This window comes from Actinia tenebrosa, unplaced genomic scaffold (genome assembly GCF_029948245.1).
Source record: "Actinia tenebrosa isolate PJP-AT-01 unplaced genomic scaffold, QUT_ActTen_1.0 PGA_scaffold0__85_contigs__length_37466705, whole genome shotgun sequence".
Lineage (NCBI taxonomy): Eukaryota > Metazoa > Cnidaria > Anthozoa > Actiniaria > Actiniidae > Actinia > Actinia tenebrosa.
In genome coordinates this window covers 4,497,836-4,521,185 of record NW_028292569.1, presented here as the reverse complement: position 1 = coordinate 4,521,185, position 23,350 = coordinate 4,497,836, and the positions used below count along the sequence as shown (strand labels likewise).

General features: G+C 43.8%; 1 protein-coding gene across 1 annotated transcript in view; it reads right to left on the bottom strand.

The window, feature by feature from the left end:
- LOC116307197 (importin-5) overlaps positions 1-23,350 on the bottom strand; it is a 43,536-nt gene that overhangs the window by 5,502 nt on the left and 14,684 nt on the right. The window contains exons 15-22 of the mRNA XM_089030281.1: positions 21,442-21,658; positions 20,932-20,999; positions 20,205-20,646; positions 2,595-2,650; positions 2,163-2,192; positions 1,438-1,530; positions 851-925; positions 90-167 (exon numbers count right to left, since the gene is read on the bottom strand). Of these exons, the coding sequence (XP_088886407.1) occupies positions 90-167; positions 851-925; positions 1,438-1,530; positions 2,163-2,192; positions 2,595-2,650; positions 20,205-20,646; positions 20,932-20,999; positions 21,442-21,658 (1,059 nt within the window). The remainder of the gene's footprint in view (positions 1-89; positions 168-850; positions 926-1,437; positions 1,531-2,162; positions 2,193-2,594; positions 2,651-20,204; positions 20,647-20,931; positions 21,000-21,441; positions 21,659-23,350) is intronic.

The window sequence follows — 23,350 nt, the reverse complement described above, 5'->3', positions numbered from 1 at the left end:
CCAACAGGCGGCTATGACGTAACATGCACTCCAAAAATGGTCCATATTAGTATCCCAAAACAAGGGAAGAAATTATTTAGTACTCTTACCTGCCGCACTGAGGCACTTTTATCGACAGTAAAATTCAAAGTTGCTCGTAAAAAGTACTCCTGATACTTGAACGAAGCCTGAAATAAGGAGGGGTAATAAATATAATACTCACTTATTCAATTACTGGCCCCGTTCACATGAAGCTAGGGTGCCGAGAGACAAGTATTTCGTCCAAACCGATCGTCCAAACCATGCAGGGGACAATAAACACGAGAGTTAGCCATAGAGTCTAGAATCATTCGGGCAAGCCTACGTAGCAAGCAGTTGATGTAATATATTTCTAAAAATACAATTAATTTCTTCTAATAGATAGAACGACAAAAAAAATACAACAGAGTTTCTGAATACATTACATCAACTGAGTGCTATGTAGTTTCTCCCAACTTCAGGCATACGGTTGACTAAGAGCACACCTTGCCATAAAACGAACACACGAACGAATAAGGCGCTCGCGTAGTTAGTAAAGCAAAAAGTAAAAAACGCTAAGGGTTATACAAGGCTTGAGCGTGAGGCGCATCCTCCAAGGTCTATTAATAAGGTTCCATTACGCGTATTATCTTCTCTGGGATACCTGTCGCAAGTTTGAAAAGAGGAAGACTGAGAAGAGGAGATAATGCCTTCTGACTTTTTTTGATCAGCGCTCAGTTCATCTCTATCCGTTTGTAGTATAGGCACAGGTAGCCCACTTGTGTGAAACTAACGAAGAGGAAAAAACACATGCAATTGATAGTACATATAAGAATAAAGCATGTTTACTTACAGGACCATAATATTCGACAACATCATCAAATACACACAGACCCCACTGTTTGTCAGCTTCTGATCTCTCGGGAGACTAAAAAAGAAAAAAATGCAGTTTAATAGGTATTCTCTACTTTCACATCCCCATAATCCTTTGCGTCTTTGGGGGGGTAACCAGAGGGTAAAAACCCACTTATTTTGCTGAAGGCTGATCAGACAATGTTGAAAATACCTTGTTTGGTATCCAAAGATAAAATGAAGAAGTAAAAAACAGAAAAAGATAGAAGCTTGCAGACGTTTAAGGTCAATACATTTTCTGTAAGACCAAAACTCTTAATGATCTTTACGTGCAAAATTAACTTGGAATAAACTGATAATCAGTATTGTACAGATAAAAGCAGGTATAGTATAAATTCAATTAAGAAACCTTTCAATTTGGGACAGTTTTCTGATTGGTTACCCCCCAAAGACGCAAGGCATTATGGGGATGTGAAAGTAGAGAATTAGACTATGGATAAGTACAAATGTAGACCTGTCCCAATAAAGTCTTGGGACTTAGGTAAGAAGACCACAAGTCTGCTTGGTATGTTGATCTTTAGTACTTACGATAAGAGCGTTGATATCCGGAAGCAGACGTTCAAAGAATGGTACTGAACCTTCCTTGTGTGTCCCAAGTACAGCGTGCATTACGTCGGCCACCTACAAAAACCGTCATGAAAACATAACATCACAAAATAGTTCAAACACATTTACATTTCAATCAGGCAAGTTTGACACTAGGGGGAGAACGTTTACGCGTATGTGCATTTTTCATGAATCGAGAGCGTTTTAGAATGAAATGAATGGCTTTTTAAGGTGGCTTGATTGGATAATTTCACACATCACACTGAAGTTCATTCGAAAACTCTATTGTTCACTTGTTCATTCGAAAATTCTATCCTTCTCTTAAACTTGGGAAAGTTTTATTTTCTAATGATTTGTTTGCGTCCGCGTAATTGGGCTTCGAAGTTGTAAGGTAGGGCGCCGAAATTATCCAACCACCTTAAGTTTAAGCTTAATATTTTCAAGCCATTGTCATCAGGCAAGTTTTAAAGTCAAATTTGCAAACTGCCAATAGGGACGTAAAGGTCTCGATCATGGGCGGGGGGAGGGGAGGGGAGGGGGGGGAGCAATGTAACATTTCCCCAACAAACTTTGGGAAAGGGACGGGGGCACGTGCTAACCTCCCGAGTCCCTACGCTAGTGATAGTAATTATATAATAACAACTAGTTTTCGAACAAGCTACGACCCCTGGGTACCCGTGGACGAAACACTGTTATAAGGAACGTACCTTGCTTAGAATTTCAACATCGGTCTCATTCTGAAAAGAAATTAAGATTACACTAAAGATCAGTACCCTTCGACTTTCCATTATTATATACTGCTGTGCTTGATAACCACAGTTTCAGTATTGGCTGGCGCAACCTTTTCAAAAAATAGAGTTGGCTTTCAAAATCCAAGATATTTTGAGGAGGACTATATATAGAGCAGGTGCATGTTACGTCATTGCCGTCATCTTGATTGACGATACAAAGCATAGCTCATTAGCATCTCTTGTTGGATCAACCAAGATGGCGGATGTTTGATTGTTATTCATATCTCAAGGGGTTTTGTGTCTCATGGTTGCAAAAATTTTATTCCTTAAATATAAATATAGCGAAATGGATAAATAAAAACGATTAAATAAATAAATAGATTATGGCAGGATGTTTTAGTATTGTACCTCGTCTTGTAAGTCTTGTTCAACCTCCTCGTCGTAGTCTTCGTCTTTTCGTTTGTCTGAAGATAAAGCGGGATTTTAGTAAAACGACGAACAAGGGAAGCTTCTTGTATGTCAACTCAAGAAAATATTAATGCCTCTTTTTAGCGCAAAAGGGAGACACGAGTAGTATAGGGAATGGGGGTTCTAGCGCAATCTCAACACGGGCAAGACCCGCGTCAAAAATCCACCTACGGACAATCCCCACTCCAAGTGTGGTTGAGGGCAACAGCGCACTTAAATATGTTAGTCTATATATGGAGTGCGAAGAATGTAAGAAGTTCGCCAATGACTTTTGCATAATTTGTCTAAGACCTAAGGTTATCATACCTAAGCCAGAACCCTTTTGGTGTTGTGGTAAAAAAATGCAAATAGAAGAAGATACCTCTGCGCAGTGTTACGAGTGTGGTAAGAATATTCGTCATGCCGTGCCAAATGCTACTAAAGAACAGTATTATGCCAACGGAGGTCGTAAGAAGACCCCATACAAGAGAATAAAATACTTTAGGGAGTGGATGGGTTACATCCAAGGTTTACATCCTGTTTACTTGGATGACGAAGTGAAGAAGGAAATTATGTACCGTTTGAAAGAGCCAACCCCACAAAGCATGCGAAAGGTCTTAAAAGAGATGAAGTTAGGGAAACATTACAAGGCTATCCCTTATCTTTTGTCTGAGATGACGGGTAAGCGCATTCCTAATGTCCCGGATATGCAAAGGGCGGAGTGGTTGTTCTGTCGGTTGGACAAAGACATCCCTTATTACCCTGATACGATTTATGAGATATTCTACGAGATCAATCCTAACCACCCATTGTTAGAATGGATTCCTAGAAGATGAGATGCGTAGTTGAAATCCATTGGGGTTCTTCTCAAAGGAAATATCTACTGAGCGAGTTTTCTTTGTAGATCCTCTTTTACCTCTTGGTAGATCTTCTTGCGAGATTCCTCTGAGAGGTCTTTCACGATGGTTTTTTTATTTCCTGTCATCAGTTCCCCGTACTTCCTTTCCTCCGCAAGGATCAGAGAGAACTCCGCGTCGTCAACCTTACGGTCCCGCAAGGCTTGGGAAACAAGGTCGGTGATGGTGTTGGCTTTTGCTTTTGCTATGGCTATATGTGTGTCGTGTTTGGATATCTTACCTGACAACTGCTTTATAATGCCTGTCATGACGGCAGAAACAATGCCACAGACGGCTCCAACGCCGGCTAAGGGAACGCCGATGACTACGCCAGGTCCAGTAAGGGAAGTAGCAACCCCAGTGCCTGTAAGAGCTACGGACATGGAACCCGAAGTTATAGCAATCTTGTGTAACACGTTGCGTGCTCTGACATACTTCTTTCTAACGTTTTCATAATGTCTCGCTTGGCCGTCTAAGTAAGACAGGATTAAATTTACCTTGTTGAGGCGAAAGTTACCTGCGTTAAGGTCTTCGGAAAGTTCAGGGTAGATAGGAGGTGCGGATGGTATAACGTCCATTATATAATAATGTACGACGCCTTTGGGAATGATATTCAAGAGCAACCATATCACGATAACGGGGATTATGCCAACTGGAGGGCCTTTAGGAAGATGTTTCCACACGCAGACCCCAGTAAGTTTGAAAGGAGACCTGATGGGATTTATTTCAATGGTTCCAGGATGTACAGCAACGCAGACTTGGAGCCCGTTCATAAAGCTCCAACGCCTGTTTACAAAGCACCGACGCCCAACTTTCCAGACAACTTGTTGTTAACCACGGGAGATTATCCCTTTTACGATGCGGAAGGTGGCGTGAACGACTTTAAGGCGATGGTAACGTTCTTGAAGATCTCAGTGGGCAAGCAATCGTTCGATGTAGTAGTAAGGAACATCTACGGGGAGACGATGTTGAAGCATACGTCGGGTAAAGAGGTCAGGGAATGGTTAGCAGGCCCTAACATGCGTTATTGGCCGCAGCAGTTGAACTTTGCTGTCTGGGCTGCCACTAAGGGTTGTGGTGTCGGTGCGGATATGTTACACATTCCAATAATGCGGTTTCATGTTGCCTTTACGGTACGAAGATTGTTAAAGGAACTCAATGTGCCCTTACCCGGAGACAAGGCATTTGATCCTTTGGATAACCGATACGACGCTGCAGGGTTAGAAAGGTTAATGAATGAGTTCAAGCCACAGCAAAGGGACTTTCGTTACAAAGAAGGTAAGACGCATGGGTTGGGTATTGTTTACGTTTGGGGTGCCGGTGGTGAGAGGCCAGCCGATTATGAACATCAAGAATATCCAAGTCATGAGTTGGAGTTTGGTGACATGGGCGGCGATAAGGGTAACAACACGTTCATTACCCGAATTCAGTCGAACTACCTCGGCACTTGGGATCCGTTCGTGTTAATGAAAGGAAGAGGTTTAAGGAACCTAGCCAGGATTAACCGTAGTATTGAAGCATTCGTGTATTGTATCTTAGGAGCGCAGGTAAACACCCGTAGTCCGATCGTTGGATCCCAAGGTGCTTCGCGTGAGACGCAGGAAGAGTTCCTGACCTTATTTGAGTCTGCAATAATAGAGAACGACATATCCAAGTCAGTACAGAGATACCAATTAGCGGTGCAGCAGTCAAAGGCAAGATTGGATTATGCTTTATCACCTGGTTGTTGGTTGATGCCAAGTAACCTGGTTATTAACACCCATTCTGTGGTGGGTTACAACAACAAGTTACAACGGGCTACACAAGATATGAAGTTTGGAGTCAATGACGTTAACTCCGACACTACCAAGGGTATTTCTAACTTCGTTGAGAAACCGAAGAAGGAACTCATAGACAAGCCTAAAAAAGAAGTGTACGTACCCCCAAAGAAACCCGTGAAGAAGGTTACCGAGGAATATGACCATAACTCATTAAAAGCCGGCTTAGCAGCTGCGAGCATTGGTCTGAGCTATTATATATGGCGATGAACAACCCCTACGTAGCTGGAGTAGATTGTGTTTATACGGCTTACGCAGGCGAGAAAAAATACACCCAGGCATCTTGGGTGGACGTTGAGGGCATGTCCGTGAATTTGAATTACTCAGGGAAGAAATTGATCCTTTGTAGTATTTGCATTGGCACGAGCAGCCATGCCAACGTGGGCTTTAGGTTCCTGGATGACAATGGCATACTGCAGCCTATGCGCACAAAGACAAACAACAGGGAGCCTACGCATTTTTCCGTAGAGCCCAACCCCGGCAGCGCCGAAAACATCTCGGTTTGGACTTTCCACGTGGTTGCTGATTGCCATGGGAAGGTAAAGCTGCAGATAAGAGTAGATGACACCGGGAGCGTTTGCGTGAATAGCATAGAAAATCAGAGAGATACGGCATACAACCACGCTACCATTAGCACTCTTACGGTAATTAGTCTCTAGAAGCAAATTTATTTGCTTGTATATATGCATACTTACTGTCTAGACCAAAAGGCGTATAGCGAAGGGAATGAGTGGATTGATATCGGAATGTGGGTTGAAGTTGGGGGTTTGGGATTGATAATATGCACTATTAGCATTAACACGGGTAATGGCGCAAATGTGGGGTTTAGGCTCATTGACGAGAATAACCACCCATTGCCACTTTACAGGACAAAGGTCAATACTAGGGATTCGACCCACTTTTCGTCGGAGCCCCCTCCGCTAAGTGCAGAAGACTTAACGCCGGTTACTTTTCATATGATAGCCAACTGCCAATATGCTAAGCTGCAAATTCTCCCCCACGATGGCAATGTAAGGATAAATTACGTCGGCGGGAGCGGCATTCCCGACAAACCCTGGAGCCATAAGCCCATTAGCACCATGAGTGTGCTGCCGCTAGTTCCGCATTATCAAGGCGGTGTGAATACTATCTTTACTTATCCCCAGTCGAGGATGCCTCGGGCGCCCGACGACGATAAGCCACCAGTAACGTACAAGGATAAGATTAACCCCTCATCTTCTTCAAAAGTACCACTCCGATAGCAACAACTAATATCCAAATGTTGTTACCCACGAACTTTAACAATTCGCCTCCTGCCTTTAAGGCCAAGGAAACAACAGAACCAAGCAGCCCTGGAATACTGGCTGCCATCTTTTTTCCCAAGTCTGTTAGGCCATTGCCTAACTTCTTCACACCAGCTCCTGTAGCTTTAAGGGCAGATATGATTACCCCTACGACGCTTGAAACGGCGACTGCAAATGCTAAAGGTACCCCATACTTCAAGAGGGCCCTTTTTATCTTTTCTTTGGTGGTTAGTCCCAATTCCCTTTCCAAGTTTTCCCTTTGCGCTTGTAATTCCGCCAGTCTCTCCTGAAGGGCTTCTACTTCCCGTTGAGCTGCTTCCCTTTCCTCTTCGGGGCGAGTTTGATCTTCGATGACTGTTCGTTGCCGCTCTATTTGCCCCTCCAGGTCTTCAATAGCCTGATCTCTTTGCCGAAGTTGCTCCTCTTTAGCGTTGATTTCAGCAACCAACTGCCGCCGTTCCTCTAAATACCTAGTTATGGTGGTCCGTAAGTCCTTAGCTTCCTCATTATTAATATCTAGGTCTTGCAGGGTAAGATTGAGGGCTTGTCTGGCTTGGTCTCTTTCGTCTAAAGCCGTTTCAGCTTCTCGCTTGAATTGCAGTATGACTTCGTTCTTGCCCTTGATTCCTTTCTTTTGAGCATCTAGGAGCAGTCGGTTCCGTCGCATGTATTCTGCCTCCCTTTCCTTCATTATTTCTTTTAGTCTTTCGACTTCCCTTATCGCCTCAAACCCTTTTTGTTGCCGCTCTATTATGGTCTTAACACTTTCGACGGCTTCGTCAATATTCTCACTATTTTCTCTCATTCTTTCGGGTAAGTTGGGTTCTCCTAAGGCCTTTCTAAGGGTTGAAGGAATCTTTTTATCTGCGTAGTATTTACCATTTATGTCCCTGATGACATATGGATGAGCATTAGACCTATTTAACCTTGCTACTATGACTTCCCTACCCCATTCGTTATCCGCGTTGAACATTACTTGGACTTTGTTTGGGTCCCAGTTTGGGAATTCTTCCTTGATCCTATCAAAGTCGTCCGGGGTTCCTTCCATGGATTCGTTCATTTGTTCCTGAACCCTACTAAGCCATGCAGCGCTGGGGGCTTCAGGAATGTCGCCGCCTGGACCTACTACGTAATCCATTTGCAAAAATTCTGGAACGGGTTTGTATGGATTTTTTCGTGTGAACATACGATTTAATGTGGCCTTGACCCTCCTCCACCTACTACCAAACTTGTCTCTTAAGGCTGCGTCGTAGATCAGGGGGTCTTCCTTGCCTTTAGTCCATGCGTCGTATTCGTCGTCGTTAATATCTGCTTGACCTTCTTCAGTAAGGGGATCGAAATCTAATCCTTCTCCATCCATTATATATGATAAGCTCAAAGTTAAACCCCAATGTATTGCCTAAGCAGGTTGGTGGGCTGAAAGCAGAGCGCACCTTTCATCGGGTTACCTTTACCCCCAGCACCGCAAGGCCAGGAGAAACGCTGTATGTGGGTGTGCCCCGTCTAACAGACAACTTGGTGTTGGTTCCTGGGACTTTGGCCTTGAGGTTCGATCTAGCGGTACAACCAAGTACTGCGGACAAGCGCTATGTCGTCAATAACGCAGGTAGGAACTTGGTTTCCAAGATGCGCGTAAAGTTCGCAGGGGAATCCTTGTTGGATTTGAATAGGTACGACTTGTATGCCACGTACAAAGATTTGTGGTTGACGGCGTTCGACCGTGCACAGAAAGTAGAGCAGGGAATTGGAAGCGTTATTCTTCGTAAGCTTCGCAGCGACACCGACCCGGCGCCTACGGACTCCAGCGGAGCAACCGCAGTAGCAGACGCGACGAGGGTAAAGACCGCCTATGGTAGCAAGTACGTTATCCCTTTGGACTTTGAGGTGATTACGAGTCATGGTGTGTACTACCCCAGGCAGTTATCTGAGTTACAGTTTGAAGTAACCTTGGCAGACACTACGAACGTCATAGGAGGAATGGACAGCGCAATTAGCGGGGCTGTCGATCCTTATTCTATCACTAACTTAGAGCTACAGTACGAAACGGTATACAGCGAAGATCTGGCACGTAGCGCTGGCATGGAATACAGCTCCGGTAAGGCATTCCTTTACGACCACGTAGTGATGTATAAGACATTTAGCTTCTTGGATAAGACGGATGAGGTTATCAACCAAAGCATTAACCTCCCCCGAAGAAGTCTCACGGGGTTAATGTTGGTGTTTGCCAAACCCTATGAGGCCGGTAAGCGCGACTCCGAGGCCTTTCACAACCCCAACATTACTAACGTAGGGGTCAACATAAACGGCGTTCCAAACAAGGTTTACTCGCAGGGAATGAAGCCCGCAGACGCGTACAGAGAGGCCATGCGCAAGTTTGGTGACCAAATTAGCCCTGAGGAATTCTTTAAGGACAAATATGCGCTGTGGATTGATATGCGCACCATTAACGACGAAGACCTACATGGTCAAGGCCTCCGTCTAGTAAATACGCAGGACGGTATAACATTGGAGATCAAACGCACAAAGAACTCCTCCGCGGGCGACGGTGATAAAATAAACTGCTACGTCTTCGTCGTGTCTGACGCGCAGCTGAGCGTTGAAATGAACCAACTAAAGAGCGTTGCATATTGAAAAAGTTAAAATATTTCTCAAATATACAATGCTTCGCGTATTCGAAAACAACAACACCCAACTGCAATGCATAGTGCAAGGCGACAAACCATACTTCAAAGCGAAAGAAGTGGCGTCTGCGTTGGGTTATGAGCGCCCGAAAGACGCAATTAGAACACACGTATCCGAGAAATACCAGAAAAGGTTGGATGAGCTAAAGGGGGCTGCAAATCACCGCCCCCTTGCTAACGCACAACCACATTCCGTATTCATATCCGAACCTGGGTTGTATGAACTGATATTTAGTTCCAAGTTACCCAAAGCTGTGGAGTTTCGTGATTGGGTCTTCGAGGAAGTCCTGCCGGCGTTGCGTAAGGAAGGTCAATATGCGGTAGAAAGGCGCTTCAATGGTCCAAATAAGCTCGTCTTCAAGATTGAAAATGAATTCGACCTGCATAAGAAAGTCATAGATTACATCCGCAGGTTTTACCCCCAAATGCTCGTGACCCCTGGTCTAGGCGAACTACAGGATTCAGACGGCAAACGCATAAAGTGTTGGCAGAAAGGGTATCAACGGGGACAACCCGACATAATGATCCTTAATGCCCACACGCGTTACCGTGGGTTCTGCATCGAGCTGAAGACCCCAAAAAGCAACGGGGTACTATCTGAGGATCAACGCCGTCTCTTACAGAGGTACGAAGAAAACGGTCATAAGGTACTAGTCAGCAGCGACTACGATGTCATCTGCAGGGAGATAGCCGAGTACGCAGAGCGTCTAAGAATTCCTTGCAAGTTATGCTGTAGGGGCTTTAAGACCTCCGAGACTTTGGCAACGCACTTAAAGATATTCCATAGGTATAATGGACCCAAACAAATTTGCTGAGTTAAAGTTCATCCAGACACACTGGAGGGATTTGGCGGTTGGGGAGATCTACGAGATAAAGAATTACGTAGTCTTCGAAGACATCGACCGCCTGCGCTTGGTCTTAAAGGATAAAAAAAGAACGTACATCCTTTGGGCGCCCGATAGGATAAGATATGCTATCGAGGGCCAGGACGTAACCCACGTTATGAGTCACGGCAAGAAGGATGGTAAGTGGGCATTCGACATGGTTAGATATGAGCCGGAAAGTCCACTACATTCGTAAGAACCTTGGGACATAAGTGCCCTTCAAGATATACCTCGCCACATTGAGGGCAGGTATTTTTTTTAGGGGTTGGAATGTCTGCGGTAACGGGGGGTATAATGCAATCTGCAGGGGGTTCGCACGTAACACAGTCCATATATTGAAAGGGTGATTAGGATTCCTCCAATGAAAGCAGCTGCGTAGGCTAACAACATATATCCAAAGAAATACGCTAGTGTACGTTAACTACGAGGTTAAGTAGTTGTTAAGTCTCCCAAGGGACTGGTATTGAAATACGCTAGTGTACGTTAACTACGAGGTTAAGTAGTTGTTAAGTCTCCCAAGGGACTGGTATTGAAATACGCTAGTGTATGTTAAGTATTAGGTTAGTTCTTTGTTAAGTCTTCCGGGGAGTATTCAAAAAAAGGGACCCAGGAGGTTAACTACGAGGTTAGTTCTTTGTTAAGCCTCCTGGGGATCCATCTTTAAATATCCTAGCATACGTTAACACCTAGGTTAAGTATTTGTTAAGACAATTGAAGACATGTTCTTCTTCTCTTACGCAACCACAAACATTGCATTCTTGCCTCCAATATTCCCTATTAGTCCAAGGAACTCCTTCAGCACGTTCAAAGTAAGGGAAGGTACGTATTAACATCTTACGGTAATCTATTCGATTCCTTAAGTATTCTTCTTTGTGTGGACAACGACTCATCAGATCCGCACATTGGTAACAATCCACACTTTCTAAGTCATATTCCCTGGAAAGGAAATCGTAAATTCCTTTGTGCATCTTCTTGTGTGTTTGTAAGCGTTGGCGGCTACTAAGTACTTTATTACAGAAGCCACACCGTCTGTCCTCATTACAAACTCCTCTCTTTAAATGTTCCTGCATCCCCAAGGGGAATTCTTTATTACAGCCCTTACAAAGAGTGCAGATACGCTTGTTTCTATGTTGCTGCATCTTTTGAACTGTACTGAATTCCCTACCACAATCCCCACAAGATTTACTCAACCTCTTTGTGCAAACCTTATTGTTAACGTGGTATTGTAACCTTTGTTTGGTGCTGAACACCTTCTTACACAACGAGCAGTCCATATATACTAACAATATCTTATCCTCCGTTTAACGTACAATTACTTAACCTAGATGTTAACATACACCACAGTATTTTAGTATCAGTCCTTGATGAGGCTTAACAAAGAACTAACCTATTGCTTAACATACACCACAGTATTTTAGTATCAGTCCTTGATGAGGCTTAACAAAGAACTAACCTATTGCTTAACGTACACTCCCCCTTTTAAGATTGGTCTCTGTTGGGACTTAACAAAGAACTAACCTAATACTTAACACACACTAAGATATCTTTGTGCCAGACCTCGGATAGACTTAACAAAGAACTAACCTAATACTTAACACGCACCAGCACATCTTATCTTCAGATCCCTGGTGGACTTAACAAACGACTAACCTAATACTTAAGATTCTTTCCCGGGCAGACGTAACAAAGAACCAACCCAGGCGTTTCTTGGGGTTCCCTCCAGGCCCTTAGCCTGGGCGTTAACGTCACCCTTAAGAATTCTTCCCGCCTTACGGAGGATGTCGCATGAAGTCTTTGACTGACTCTTTAGCCCACGTTGCCATTGTTACCAACGCACCAAACCTCTCTGCACGCTTCAGACCACATATCTCATCGTACAACTCCTGCACGTGCGCCTTTAGCTGGTCTATCTCCCCCCTTTGCCTTTCTATGGTATCTTTCTTATCCTTTGCGTCGGCGATAATCTTCCCTACAGCTTCCACGGGGTCCATCTATATATACATGAACCCGAATCACATACCTTGCAATGCTCTTATAGTAGGTCCCACAGGCTGTGGAAAGACACAATTCATCGTGGAGCAACTATTAGGACCCTTTAGGTGTCGTTTCGACTACATAGTGCTGCTATGCCCGACTTATGTGAACAACCGCACCTGGGCAGGCATAGGAATGAAAGACGACGACTTCTTCGTAGACATCTTAGACCCCAACGAATTATCCAGCCACTTGGTATTCTGGCACCGGCAATTCCCTAAAGACGCACAAACGCTCCTTATATTGGACGACATTGCCTGTGGAGATGACGTAAAAAGACGCACCTCTGAACTCGTTAAACTTGCTTTCAGCGGCAGACACGACAACATCAGCGTTTGGTTGCTCTCCCAGCAGCTCACCAGCGTCTCTAAACCATTCAGGGAAAACATAGCCTCCCTTGTAGTCTTCTACACGCCCAGCAAGTCTGACTTGGAAACCATCATAAGCGACTACGGCGGCGAGATATCCAAGGAACGTCTACATGAACACATGCGTTACTTAAAGACCAACCAACATTCTAAGATGATATTCACCTTAAGGTTTCCTTATGACGTTAATGTATATGGACATTGACCAACTCTTAGATGAAGTTCCCCCACAAGCAGACGAAAGCGTACTTAAGGAACGACTTAACGTCCTTGTGTCTTCTGGGCGGTGTAAGGAAATGATAGGTAAAGACTTCAACCACGAACAAGTCAACAAGTTGTCAGAAGAAGAAGTCAAGAAGTTCCACAAGAGGTACGAAGCTGCCTTGGCAAGTAAGACCACGGATGCCGTTGCAGACTCAGCCATTCGACTTGCCACTAAGTTGCTTGGACTTGCGTTGCCCATAGACGACGCGGAGCAACTACAGAAGGACATAAGTGAGGACTACGTCATATCCCAAGAACTTAAGATAACCTGCGGGTGGTTGTCTTTGAAGTGCGGTAAGTTAATGGCAGTCGCCTCTGCGGCACTTCACGTATCTCAGCATGTCGACTTGAAGGAGGTACTCACATCTTGGAAGGACTTCAAGAAAAACAGAGATATTGAGAAGGTCTTCCAGGCAGCACTTGCTGAGATACCCGACCAAGTCGTTGCCGATTTGTAAGTCGTTATCAAGTACTTACACAAGTCGTTGTCAAGTACTTACTTAAGTTATTATAGGTACTTACTTAAGTCATCCTTAAGTCGTCGTCAAGTACTTACTCAAGTCATTATAGGTACTTACTTAAGTCATCCTTAAGTCGTCACCAAGTCATCCTTAAGTCGTCACCAAGTCATCCTTAAGTCGTCACCAAGTCATCCTTAAGTCGTTGTCAAGTCATTGTCAAGTCCTTCAAGTCCCTTAATATAATATGAGTGACGCCGAGGAACAACCACCCGTAGAAGAAACCAAGATTACCAAGCCCAAATCTGCCGGCAGAGTTGCCGCGGGAAAGAAGCTGGCTGAGATGAATAGGAAGAACAAAGCCAAGAAAGCCGAAAAAGTAGTAGAAGAGGACTCCTTTTGGAACCCCGGTTACGTCATTGGCGCCGTAGGAATCGTCCTAGCAGCCGGCAGTCTTTACTTACAATGGCGAACGACGAAAAAGGCAGAACAACGACAGCCCCCGGTATATCGTGCACCCGTGGAACCCGTCGTCCGAAGGAGCAACATCCCTGAGATGGAATAACCTTCTCCCTTTGTAATATAATGTCGACCGCGCTAATGAAAACTGTTGAAGAAGCAGCTATTATCACTTCCATCGTTGCGGGCATCGGTTGGGTGGGTAAGAAAGTACTCAAAGAAGACCTTACTGAAGACCCAAGCAAGAGCTTCTCTAATTTCGCTAAGATGACCGCCGTCGTTGGCGGAGCTATCATGGCAAAAGACTACCTACAAAAAGAAAAGTACCTGCCTAACATATAATGGTTAGCTTAGTCGCAGGTGGAGTCATTGCAGCTTTAGCATTTACAGGGGCTAATTATGGCGGTAGATATCTGGATAAATTAGTCGGCGGCGACAAGAACGCAGAATCTAACGCCGAAAGGAAGAGACACGACTTAGCGCTGGAGAAATATCAGCGAGACGTGGCGGCTTGGAATGAAAAAAGACAAGCTTACAGGGATTGGTTGGATAAGAACTACCAAGACAAGATGCAGGCAGACAAGAACTTCGAAAACACAGACTACGCCTTTAGACTTTATGCGCAAGCACACCCCGACTTTAGGTTAAGAAAGCCTCAGTTCAAGAATTACTACCAGCCTTCTAAGAAACAAAAAGATAGCGAATTGGTCTTTGTAGGAGTCGCAGGGCTGGCGGGAGGCGTGGCTTTGGCGTATCTAATATAATGATCGTCTTTTTGGAAAGCGATAAAAATAACTTTACCACTTATTTAAATCCCCCCATTAAAGCCCATAAGGTTCGGCTCATAAGTTGCTCTTTGTACAATTCTTGGTATAACCTGATTAGGGGTATAGTCACTGAGCATACAGGAGGATCTAACTATCAAGCCGTATTGCTGCCCGATGGACATTATACACCAATCACACTGGCCAAGGAATTAGCAAAACACGGTTATACTCTCACCACAGGATTGCCGCACGAAATGACCCTCAAACATAATATGTCAAATTATTCAATGACTTTTGGAAAGTCTGACCCATTGGGATCTTTATTATGTGCCTCGGGCAAGACAATTACCGACACAGCCATACCTGTGAAATGGAAAGTCGCATCCTCTTACGAAGTCTATTGCGATTTAGTCCATAGTTACAACAATGGAGAAAAGTCTTCTCTTATGTCTAAGTTCCTACCCAAAGGTAATCCATTCGATCTGGTAGAATACACTCCCATTTCTTTGAGCTATGACTTGTCTAATTTGGTAGAAAGCATAAACATCACCATCAAGGTGGACGGAAAGACGGTGGATTTCAACGGACGCAATATCAATCTCGTCCTGGAATTCATATAATGGGCCGCGTAGAGGACAAACTCAAAAGGATTTACTATGGACCCGAAGGCTATTGGAAAGGAGCGTCAGCTATCAAGAAACTCGCGACCGCGGCCAGGGTATCAGATGAAACGGCTAAGAACTGGTTGAAAAAACAAACCATCTGGCAGGTTTATCTTCCCGTGCCCAAGTACATTCCCAGGCCCAGCTTTACCGTAAATACCCCTAATGAAGTTCATCAGGCGGACTTGCTTTTCTTACCACATGACAAGGTGAGAAGAAAGACCTATAGGTACGCTTTGACCGTAGTTGATATCGCAAGCAGATACAAGGACGCTGAACCCATAACCAGCAAGGATTCTGGGGAAGTCGCAGAAGCCCTAGGTAGGATTTATAAGCGCGTCTTGAAATGGCCTAAGCTGCTGCAAGTGGATGCGGGGACAGAGTTCATGGGCGTGGTTACCAAAACCCTGAAAGACCACGACACCAAGATTAGGAGAGCCGAAGCAGAGTACCACAGGGGTCAGAGCATCGTCGAAAGATTTAATAAGACCCTGGCTGAGCGTCTCTTTGGGTACCAGTATTGGAAAGAGCTGGAAGATCCCTCCAAACGCAACAGGGAATGGACTCAGAGGCTCCCCCAGGTCATCGCGGCTTTGAACAACGAGGCGGCCAGGGCTACGGGAATGAAACCCAAGGATGCCATAAAAAAGAAACACGTGGAACACAAGTCCTACGTCAGAAGTTCAAGGGCGGTCTTCCCCCATGAAAAAAAATTAGGTAATGTCACAGTCCGATATCTCTACGGACCGGGTGAATTAGAAGGAGGATCCAAAAGAGCTACGGATCCTAATTGGTCTTTGGAAACTTACCAGATCCGAAGCGTAATAGCTAAGAAGGGTCAGCCCATCTTGTATTATCTTCACGATGGCCCCACACGTGGGTTCGTCATGGAAGAACTGCTTATCGTGTGATGTCCGAATGCTATCGTATGCACTCCGTCATCACACATCCATCGCTTACCGTCAAATGCAGACAGCGACACCTTCTCCTGCGTGACGTTATGTATCTGATGACCATAGCTGCGCAGGCTGTTCATCTTATGCCGCTGTTCCTTGCGTGTTCGTAATACGTTGAGGTAGGACTCGTGCGTAATGTCCTTCTTAACCACGTACTTTTTTACGCCTTTAGCTTTCTTTTCTACGCCGTCTAACTTTAGCACGCTGTACATCTTTGGTTTCAGACCCACGTACTCTACTATGGGTTTTCCTAACATTTCGTCTTTCATCTTCCCAATTACCTTCTTATTCTTCGCAGAGTAAAGGAAGTGCTCCTTCGGGTAACCGCTGGTGTCGTACTCGTCTATGTCGGGGAGGCAGTCTTTGTAAACGTCTTCCGTTTGCACTTCTAGAATTAGGGAGTCGGTGTCTGTGTACAGGAGGCGACAGCGGTCTCCGTACTTTGGCTTAAGCTTATCGTAGTAGAACTCGTACATAAGCAGCTTCGATAGATCCAGCACCGTAAAGCCTGTGTAAACGGGCTTGTTTAGTAAGAGGTTTGCCCTTTTCATGTGAATCACGTAGAAGTTCAGCATTTCTACGTATCTAACGAAGCCTGGCTGTGACACGTATGCTTCTGCTTCCTCTTTGGTGCTGACTATTTTTACGCTTACGCGCTTGCGGATGTTCTCCATTGTCTTTCCGAACACGCTGTTGTTCATCAGTTTGAAGAGGTTTTTCTCGAAGTCATTTTTCGCTGCGGTACGCTTTTGCGTGTTAAAGTCAATGTAGGGGCGCATCCAGGGTTCCTGCGTGAATTTTAGGACTCTGTGGATCTTCTCTACGCGCATTCCGTGTCGCACGTAGAACTGCAGGTTGCGGTAATGTACCACATACTTCTTCTTATCCATCAGGTTCATAGTTAGTTTCCTGTACGGTTTGTAACCAGGGCACATTTGCTTTTGCAGCGGACTTAGCTGCTTAAATGGTATCTCTATCGCTTCTGGTGCTAAGGGGAACTCATTGTGTTCGTCGTGCAGGCGCTCTGGGTACTCCAGATCCACTTCTAAAACGTAACCCTTGTCTTCCTCCTTTCCTACCTGCATGTAGAAGTCTATCGGCTTCACTGGATCCCATTCGAAGTCTCTCACAGGTAGGTACTGTGACATTGCCCAACCATAAAGGTTATTCGCATCCAGGTAGTAAATGTATGTGGTTGGTTTCTCTGGGTCGTGCTCTACTAAGGGGTTGTTTGCGCGGGCGTAACGTCGGCTGGGCCCGCATACGCCGCCACGAATACCGTCTTCCATAAACCGATACATGTCGTACTCCGTTAGGAGATCCAACTGCGCATTTGTCTTCTTTAACAAAGCACTCCAGCTGAGCCCAGGAGCCGTGTAGAAATTAGCGGGATCCAACCCGTAGTATTCCATTGCCATCTTTCGAAAGCTTTGGAAAACATCTGCGAGCAGCACTACGTCTGAACGTAGGTAGATGTCGTGGTATTCTCCCATATTCTCACAGGAGTACTTTTCCCACACATCTAACGCATGCTGGTACTCCTCGTCCTTTATACCGGACTCGTTTAGGGTGCTGTAGAATCTCTCTTTGGGCGGTAGGGGCTCTTCGAATCGCTCCCAGGAGTCCATGTATTCGTATGGGTAGACTCCTTTCCTTTCCGCGCCGTATTGACTGGAAATGGGGAACTCCGTGTTGTATTTAACCAAGTTTGCTAAGGAGTCCGCCATAAACTGCTGCGAATCTAAGAACTTTAGCTTACCCACAGTTACGGACATGTACCTTTCTTTGTTGTTGGGTATGCACTTTACTTCGGAGCCGTCCGTTCCTTGTAAGAGTAAGTGACTGTCGTAACCCCTTAAATTATGAAAGAATACGGGTATTTCCATTTCTGGATCTACTTTGAAGTTTATATTGCATTTCCAATGAGCCGCTCCTCTGTATTTACCAGTGATGTGGCAGTGATCCCTAACCTTATCCTCATAGAAATCCTCAACAAATGCTTTGTGGCAGTGAATGCAGTGCGTGGAGGGCTTTCCCGGCTTCTCACCTTTCTTAGCATACTTCCCGCATTTAAAATGAGCTTCTCCTAGATACTTTCCATCTTCATCCCACGCTTTCTTGGCTCGTCTTCCAAACTGAAGAAGCGTATGTTGGCAAATGTGGCATTTTTTTGCCTTGTTAAAAGCCTCCTGGTTCTCTTTGGTAAATTCCATCTTCTTTGGACGTCTTAATTGTTCTCTAATCTCCCCCTCCTCTTCTCGCAATGCTTCTAGAAACTCATTAGCTGCGTTCTTACCTCGGTAAATCACAGGAGGGTTTGCTTTACCGTCTGATCTAACTACTATGTAACCAAAGGAGCAGATCTCGTGTAATCCCACCTTATTCGTGGCACCACTTTTCTGCTTTTCCTTAGTTATCAACGCTTCAAAGTCTGCATATATTACGTAAGGCACCTGCATCTGCTTTTGATGGTTTGCGTATGAAAGCTCTTTGTTGGTGGGCATCTGGATCCGTTGCGCCACTTCTTCGACTCCGCGGCAGATCTCATCGTGTTTCTTTAGGGTATTTAAGGATGTAAATGACAGCAAGCAGCAGTCACAGAAGTACTTTTTGCCTTTGTGCTTAGTATGTCTGTAGAATAGTCTGCTAATGTGTTTAACCCATGAGTAGTGTCCGCCGTGGTAGAATAAATGTACGCGCTCTCCTTTACTTTTTGACAGAACTAACGGTACTATCGTCTGCTCTCTGACTCCGTAAACGTTAATTGCTAGATCGTTTATTTCCTCAAATATGGGGATGTCTATCAACTGCATGGGAAATTCCACACCATCCCACTCTAAATCATCTGTGGGATACTTACTTGTCCTACAGGGATCCTTCTCTGCTGGATACAGTGCAGACCTGATTGCCCACATAAAGCATCGATTGTCTTCATTCTTCACGTTTACAATAGCCTTCTTCCTTTCTACCCACGTTGGTAGCGGTACGTAACTCCCCCCTCGTATGGGTACGTACCTGGCTATACTTATCTCTATTCCTTCAACCTCCTCTACTGTCCAACCCGATCCTTCTTTCGTGTAGTTAGACAGCGACTCCATTATTGCTTCTAAGGCTTCACTGAGTGACCTATCCAGATTCGTGGATTCTAATATCACTAACGACTTCGATCGCAACATTGCTGTCGTCATTACCTCGTCTTTTGACAAACTTACTTCTACCATTATGCTCGCTTTCAGGGCTCCTAATTCTTCTATACCTTTTCGGAGAGTCCTTTTAACCTTCCTTTCTGACTGACGCCAAAACTGTCTAACGTCAATCTCACCGTTACCGGGTATTGACACCGTGCTGAAGTTGCTTTGGGATTCCATCTATATAATAGGAAATATTTTATACCTAATACCAAGCACTTTTTAGGTCGTCGTAGTCGTACTCACAGTCCTGACAATGCCAAAACAATTTAACCTTAGTCTCAAACTTCTTACCACATCCACAATCATAACTGCTCATACACTTCGTCTTCATTTTCAAATGCTTTTTCAAATCCGCTTCTTTCTTAAAAGTTCTCTTACATTCTTCGCACTCCATATATAGACTAACATATTTAAGTGCGCTGTTGCCCTCAACCACACTTGGAGTGGGGATTGTCCGTAGGTGGATTTTTGACGCGGGTCTTGCCCGTGTTGAGATTGCGCTAGAACCCCCATTCCCTATACTACTGACACGAAAGAAGAGGAAACTGATAGCTTCAGAAAATGAAAGATAAGTAAACGAGCTGTCGATCAAACGAACAAATTATAGACGGAAAGAAAAAATATATAAAAAGAAAAAAAGCAAAGAAGGAAAGGAAAGGAAGGAAGGAAGGAAGGAAGGAAGGAAGGAAGGAAGGAAGGAAGGAAGGAAGGAAGGAAGGAAGGAAGGAAGGAAGGAAGGAAGGAGGGAGGGAGGGAGGGAGGAAGGAAGGAAGAAAAGAATACAAGCATAAACCAATGTTTACCAAGCCACAGAAATGAATAGAAAAAAGAGTGAATAAACATTGTCATACTTTGTCTCTCCATCTGTCTTTCCTTGTGTGCATTTAGAATCTCATGTATCACTTCAGCCAGTAAGTTATAAAACTCCACTGTCAAACATCCATTGCCAAGAGTCTCAACACACTTGGCGAAATTCTCCAGGAAAATTATCTGTATATCAGCGTCGGGTTCTGTTCGTATCGCCTTCAGTAGATCAGTGCATACGTACGCCCACATCTGTCGTACAGCTGCATCCCCCTTGAACTTAGAACACTCAAGAAGATAAGGCAGAGATTCTGCAGCTGCTGACCGCACGAGCTCGTGGAAGTAGAACTTCAATAAAGGGATCATGAGTTGGACGACTTCCTCTGCGTATGGTGCAAAGCCTTCTTTGAGTTCTTTAGCGTATAAAACCAGCATCTGACAGGCTGTGCTCTTCTCCTCCAGACCCACTGTATTGATACCGAATTTTTGCTGGGGGGAAAGATAATTGATACGATTAGGGACTGTCCATTTTTACGGGTATTGGGGGGGGACGGCTGGAGGGATTTAGGGGGGAGTAACGATATGACATTTATAGGATGGCACCCCAAATATAATTTGAAAATTTGAAGATCTAAAGATATATATATTGTTTCAATGAGGGGCCACGGAAAAAAAATCATGTTGGGAAGGGGACATACATTTTTTATTTAAATGATTCTCAAGAAATTAGCACGTGACTATGATTTGAGTTTAAGGTAAATTTGACATATTCACCTGGTCTCCAAGAGAAATAAGTTGCCAGCCTTCATCCTCGCTGTACTGATTACTCTTTGGGTCATCAGCTGGGGGTAAAAAAATGAAGTCCATAAACTTTAAATTAAATGCCAACATCCTCATCATCATCAACATCATCATCCTGAAATATTATTCAATATCATCAACACAACAACCACTCTCATGTTTGAATACAACCATCCTATCAAAATCATCTTCACTTATCATTATCAACCATAATCATCCTGTACCACCAGAGACTTTCATCATCATTATCATTAACACCATCATCTCCATCACAATCCATCATCATCCATCACCATCATCATCACCATTATCATCATCATCCCCATCATCATCATCATCATCCCCATCCTCATCATCATCACCCCCATCCCATCATCATCATCATCATCACCATCCCATCATTATCATCATCATCACCATCATCATCATCCTCACACCCACTATCACCCCATATCACCATCGTCACATAATAATCATACCTACCATCTATAATAGCCACCTCAGGCTTGATACTGGCCACTTTCATCAATGGTGGCATCACCAGAGGCATGTACTGAGTGAATTCTTTGCCCATAATCTTACACATCCTGGCCCAGGCAGATATCATGTAGGACACCTGAGGATCGTCTGCTTCTAGCTGGTCTATGTCTGTCTGGGTCTTGAGGAGGATCTGCATAATCTCACTAGCATCTGGTAAGAACTGGGTACAATATAAAAAAAATCAAAAAATTATAGTCGAATTAACTGCTTACTAATGGACCTCTTTAACTTGAGTGTAATGGTTTCCCATTTCAGACCACATGTCATTCTCTAGAGTATCTTTTCTTTGTTTAACAGTTGTGCAAGAAAAGACACATGAATTTGGATAAATTAAAACAAAAGTTGAATCTTATTCTCAAGAAAATGAAACGTGGTCTGAAATGGAAAAATATTAGACACCAAGCTAAAAACGTCTTTTTTACCAATGATGATATAAAAACAGATTGGCCCTCGCGATGCGATTTCATAATAAACTTTTTAAAGGTTTTAGTTATAGTTGACATATTGGCTTAGCAAGTACGTCCTCTATTTTAACTTTGGATCCTGTCAAACATGGCTGCTACATTCATATAAACAATTTGCATCTCGACTAATGAATCATAGTTAGCTATTAAGAATGAAGAGAAACCTTGACACCAATCTCTCTTCAGATATGACCAATATGACAGAAAAAAATTTGGAAATTCTTTGAATGACAAGAGTCCTTTTTAATATGAAGGATGGCAAACTCAACAGCTCTAGTACCTCCTTTGAGCGTGCATGCGTTACAGCACGTATTCCAAACGTCTTTGGACCGAACGTTTGCAAGAAAATCTTAATTTTCCCCAAAAGCATAAAAATGTGCACGTCTGCTGAAACATTTGTCCATAACCATGGAATAGATTTTGAATTTTGGATTTAAAGACTAATTATACAGCTTCTCATTAATCCCATATAGGTAACTGTCCAATTATTTTCTTAATTGGACAGCTCTTGTTGATATGGGATTAATTAGGCAGCTATATAATTAATAGGTAATGGGATTTCATGCTCCCCAATCAAGAAATAATTAGACTCGAAAAATTCCTCTGACTGCCAAATTGGACTCAGCCTACGGCCTCATCCAATTTTGGAAGTCCTACATATACTAATTGGAGAAAGACCGAGCTATCCAAAGATGAGTTTATAAAGCTAAAGAACCCATACTCAGCGATTCTCTTAAATGAATAAAGAAAAACCAAAGATTGTCCTTACTCCCCTACTACCTAAAAGCACGAAGCTCTATGGGAAGAACATTGCGCAATTTTTGACACAGGTAGACCGAGTAACAAAACAAAAGCAGATAAAGAAAAAATAAAAAATAAAGAACAAAGAAATAAAACTTCAAGTCAATATCTTTATTGCGTGAATAAATTATACATAAATAACAAAGATTACAATTAGTTAATAAAAGTTTTTGAATCTCATTATCTGAGCTTATTATGTGAGTCTTTGAATCTCATTATCATTGTCTCATTAGCTGATTTTACGAGTCTTTTCTTTCACTTCGACTTTTTTATTTCCTTTTACTTCGGTCTCGTACCCTGCGTTTCTTCTGGCCTGCGGCGAAGAACGATAGCTCTGGCATAATCCATATTTTGCCGCATGCGCAATTTTCGCAAAGTTAGATATAACCGATCAAAGTCAAAATCAAAGTAAAAATCACAGTAAAAATTGAAAATCGGGGGGGAAAATATTTTTTAATTATTGCCAAGTCTTTAAACGCGTGCGCTGTTATACCGGAAGTCCAAGAAATCCTGGTCTCAAAAAATGGATTATGCCAGAGCCCTCGTTCTTCGCCGCAGGCCAGAAGAAACGCAGGATCTGGGTACGA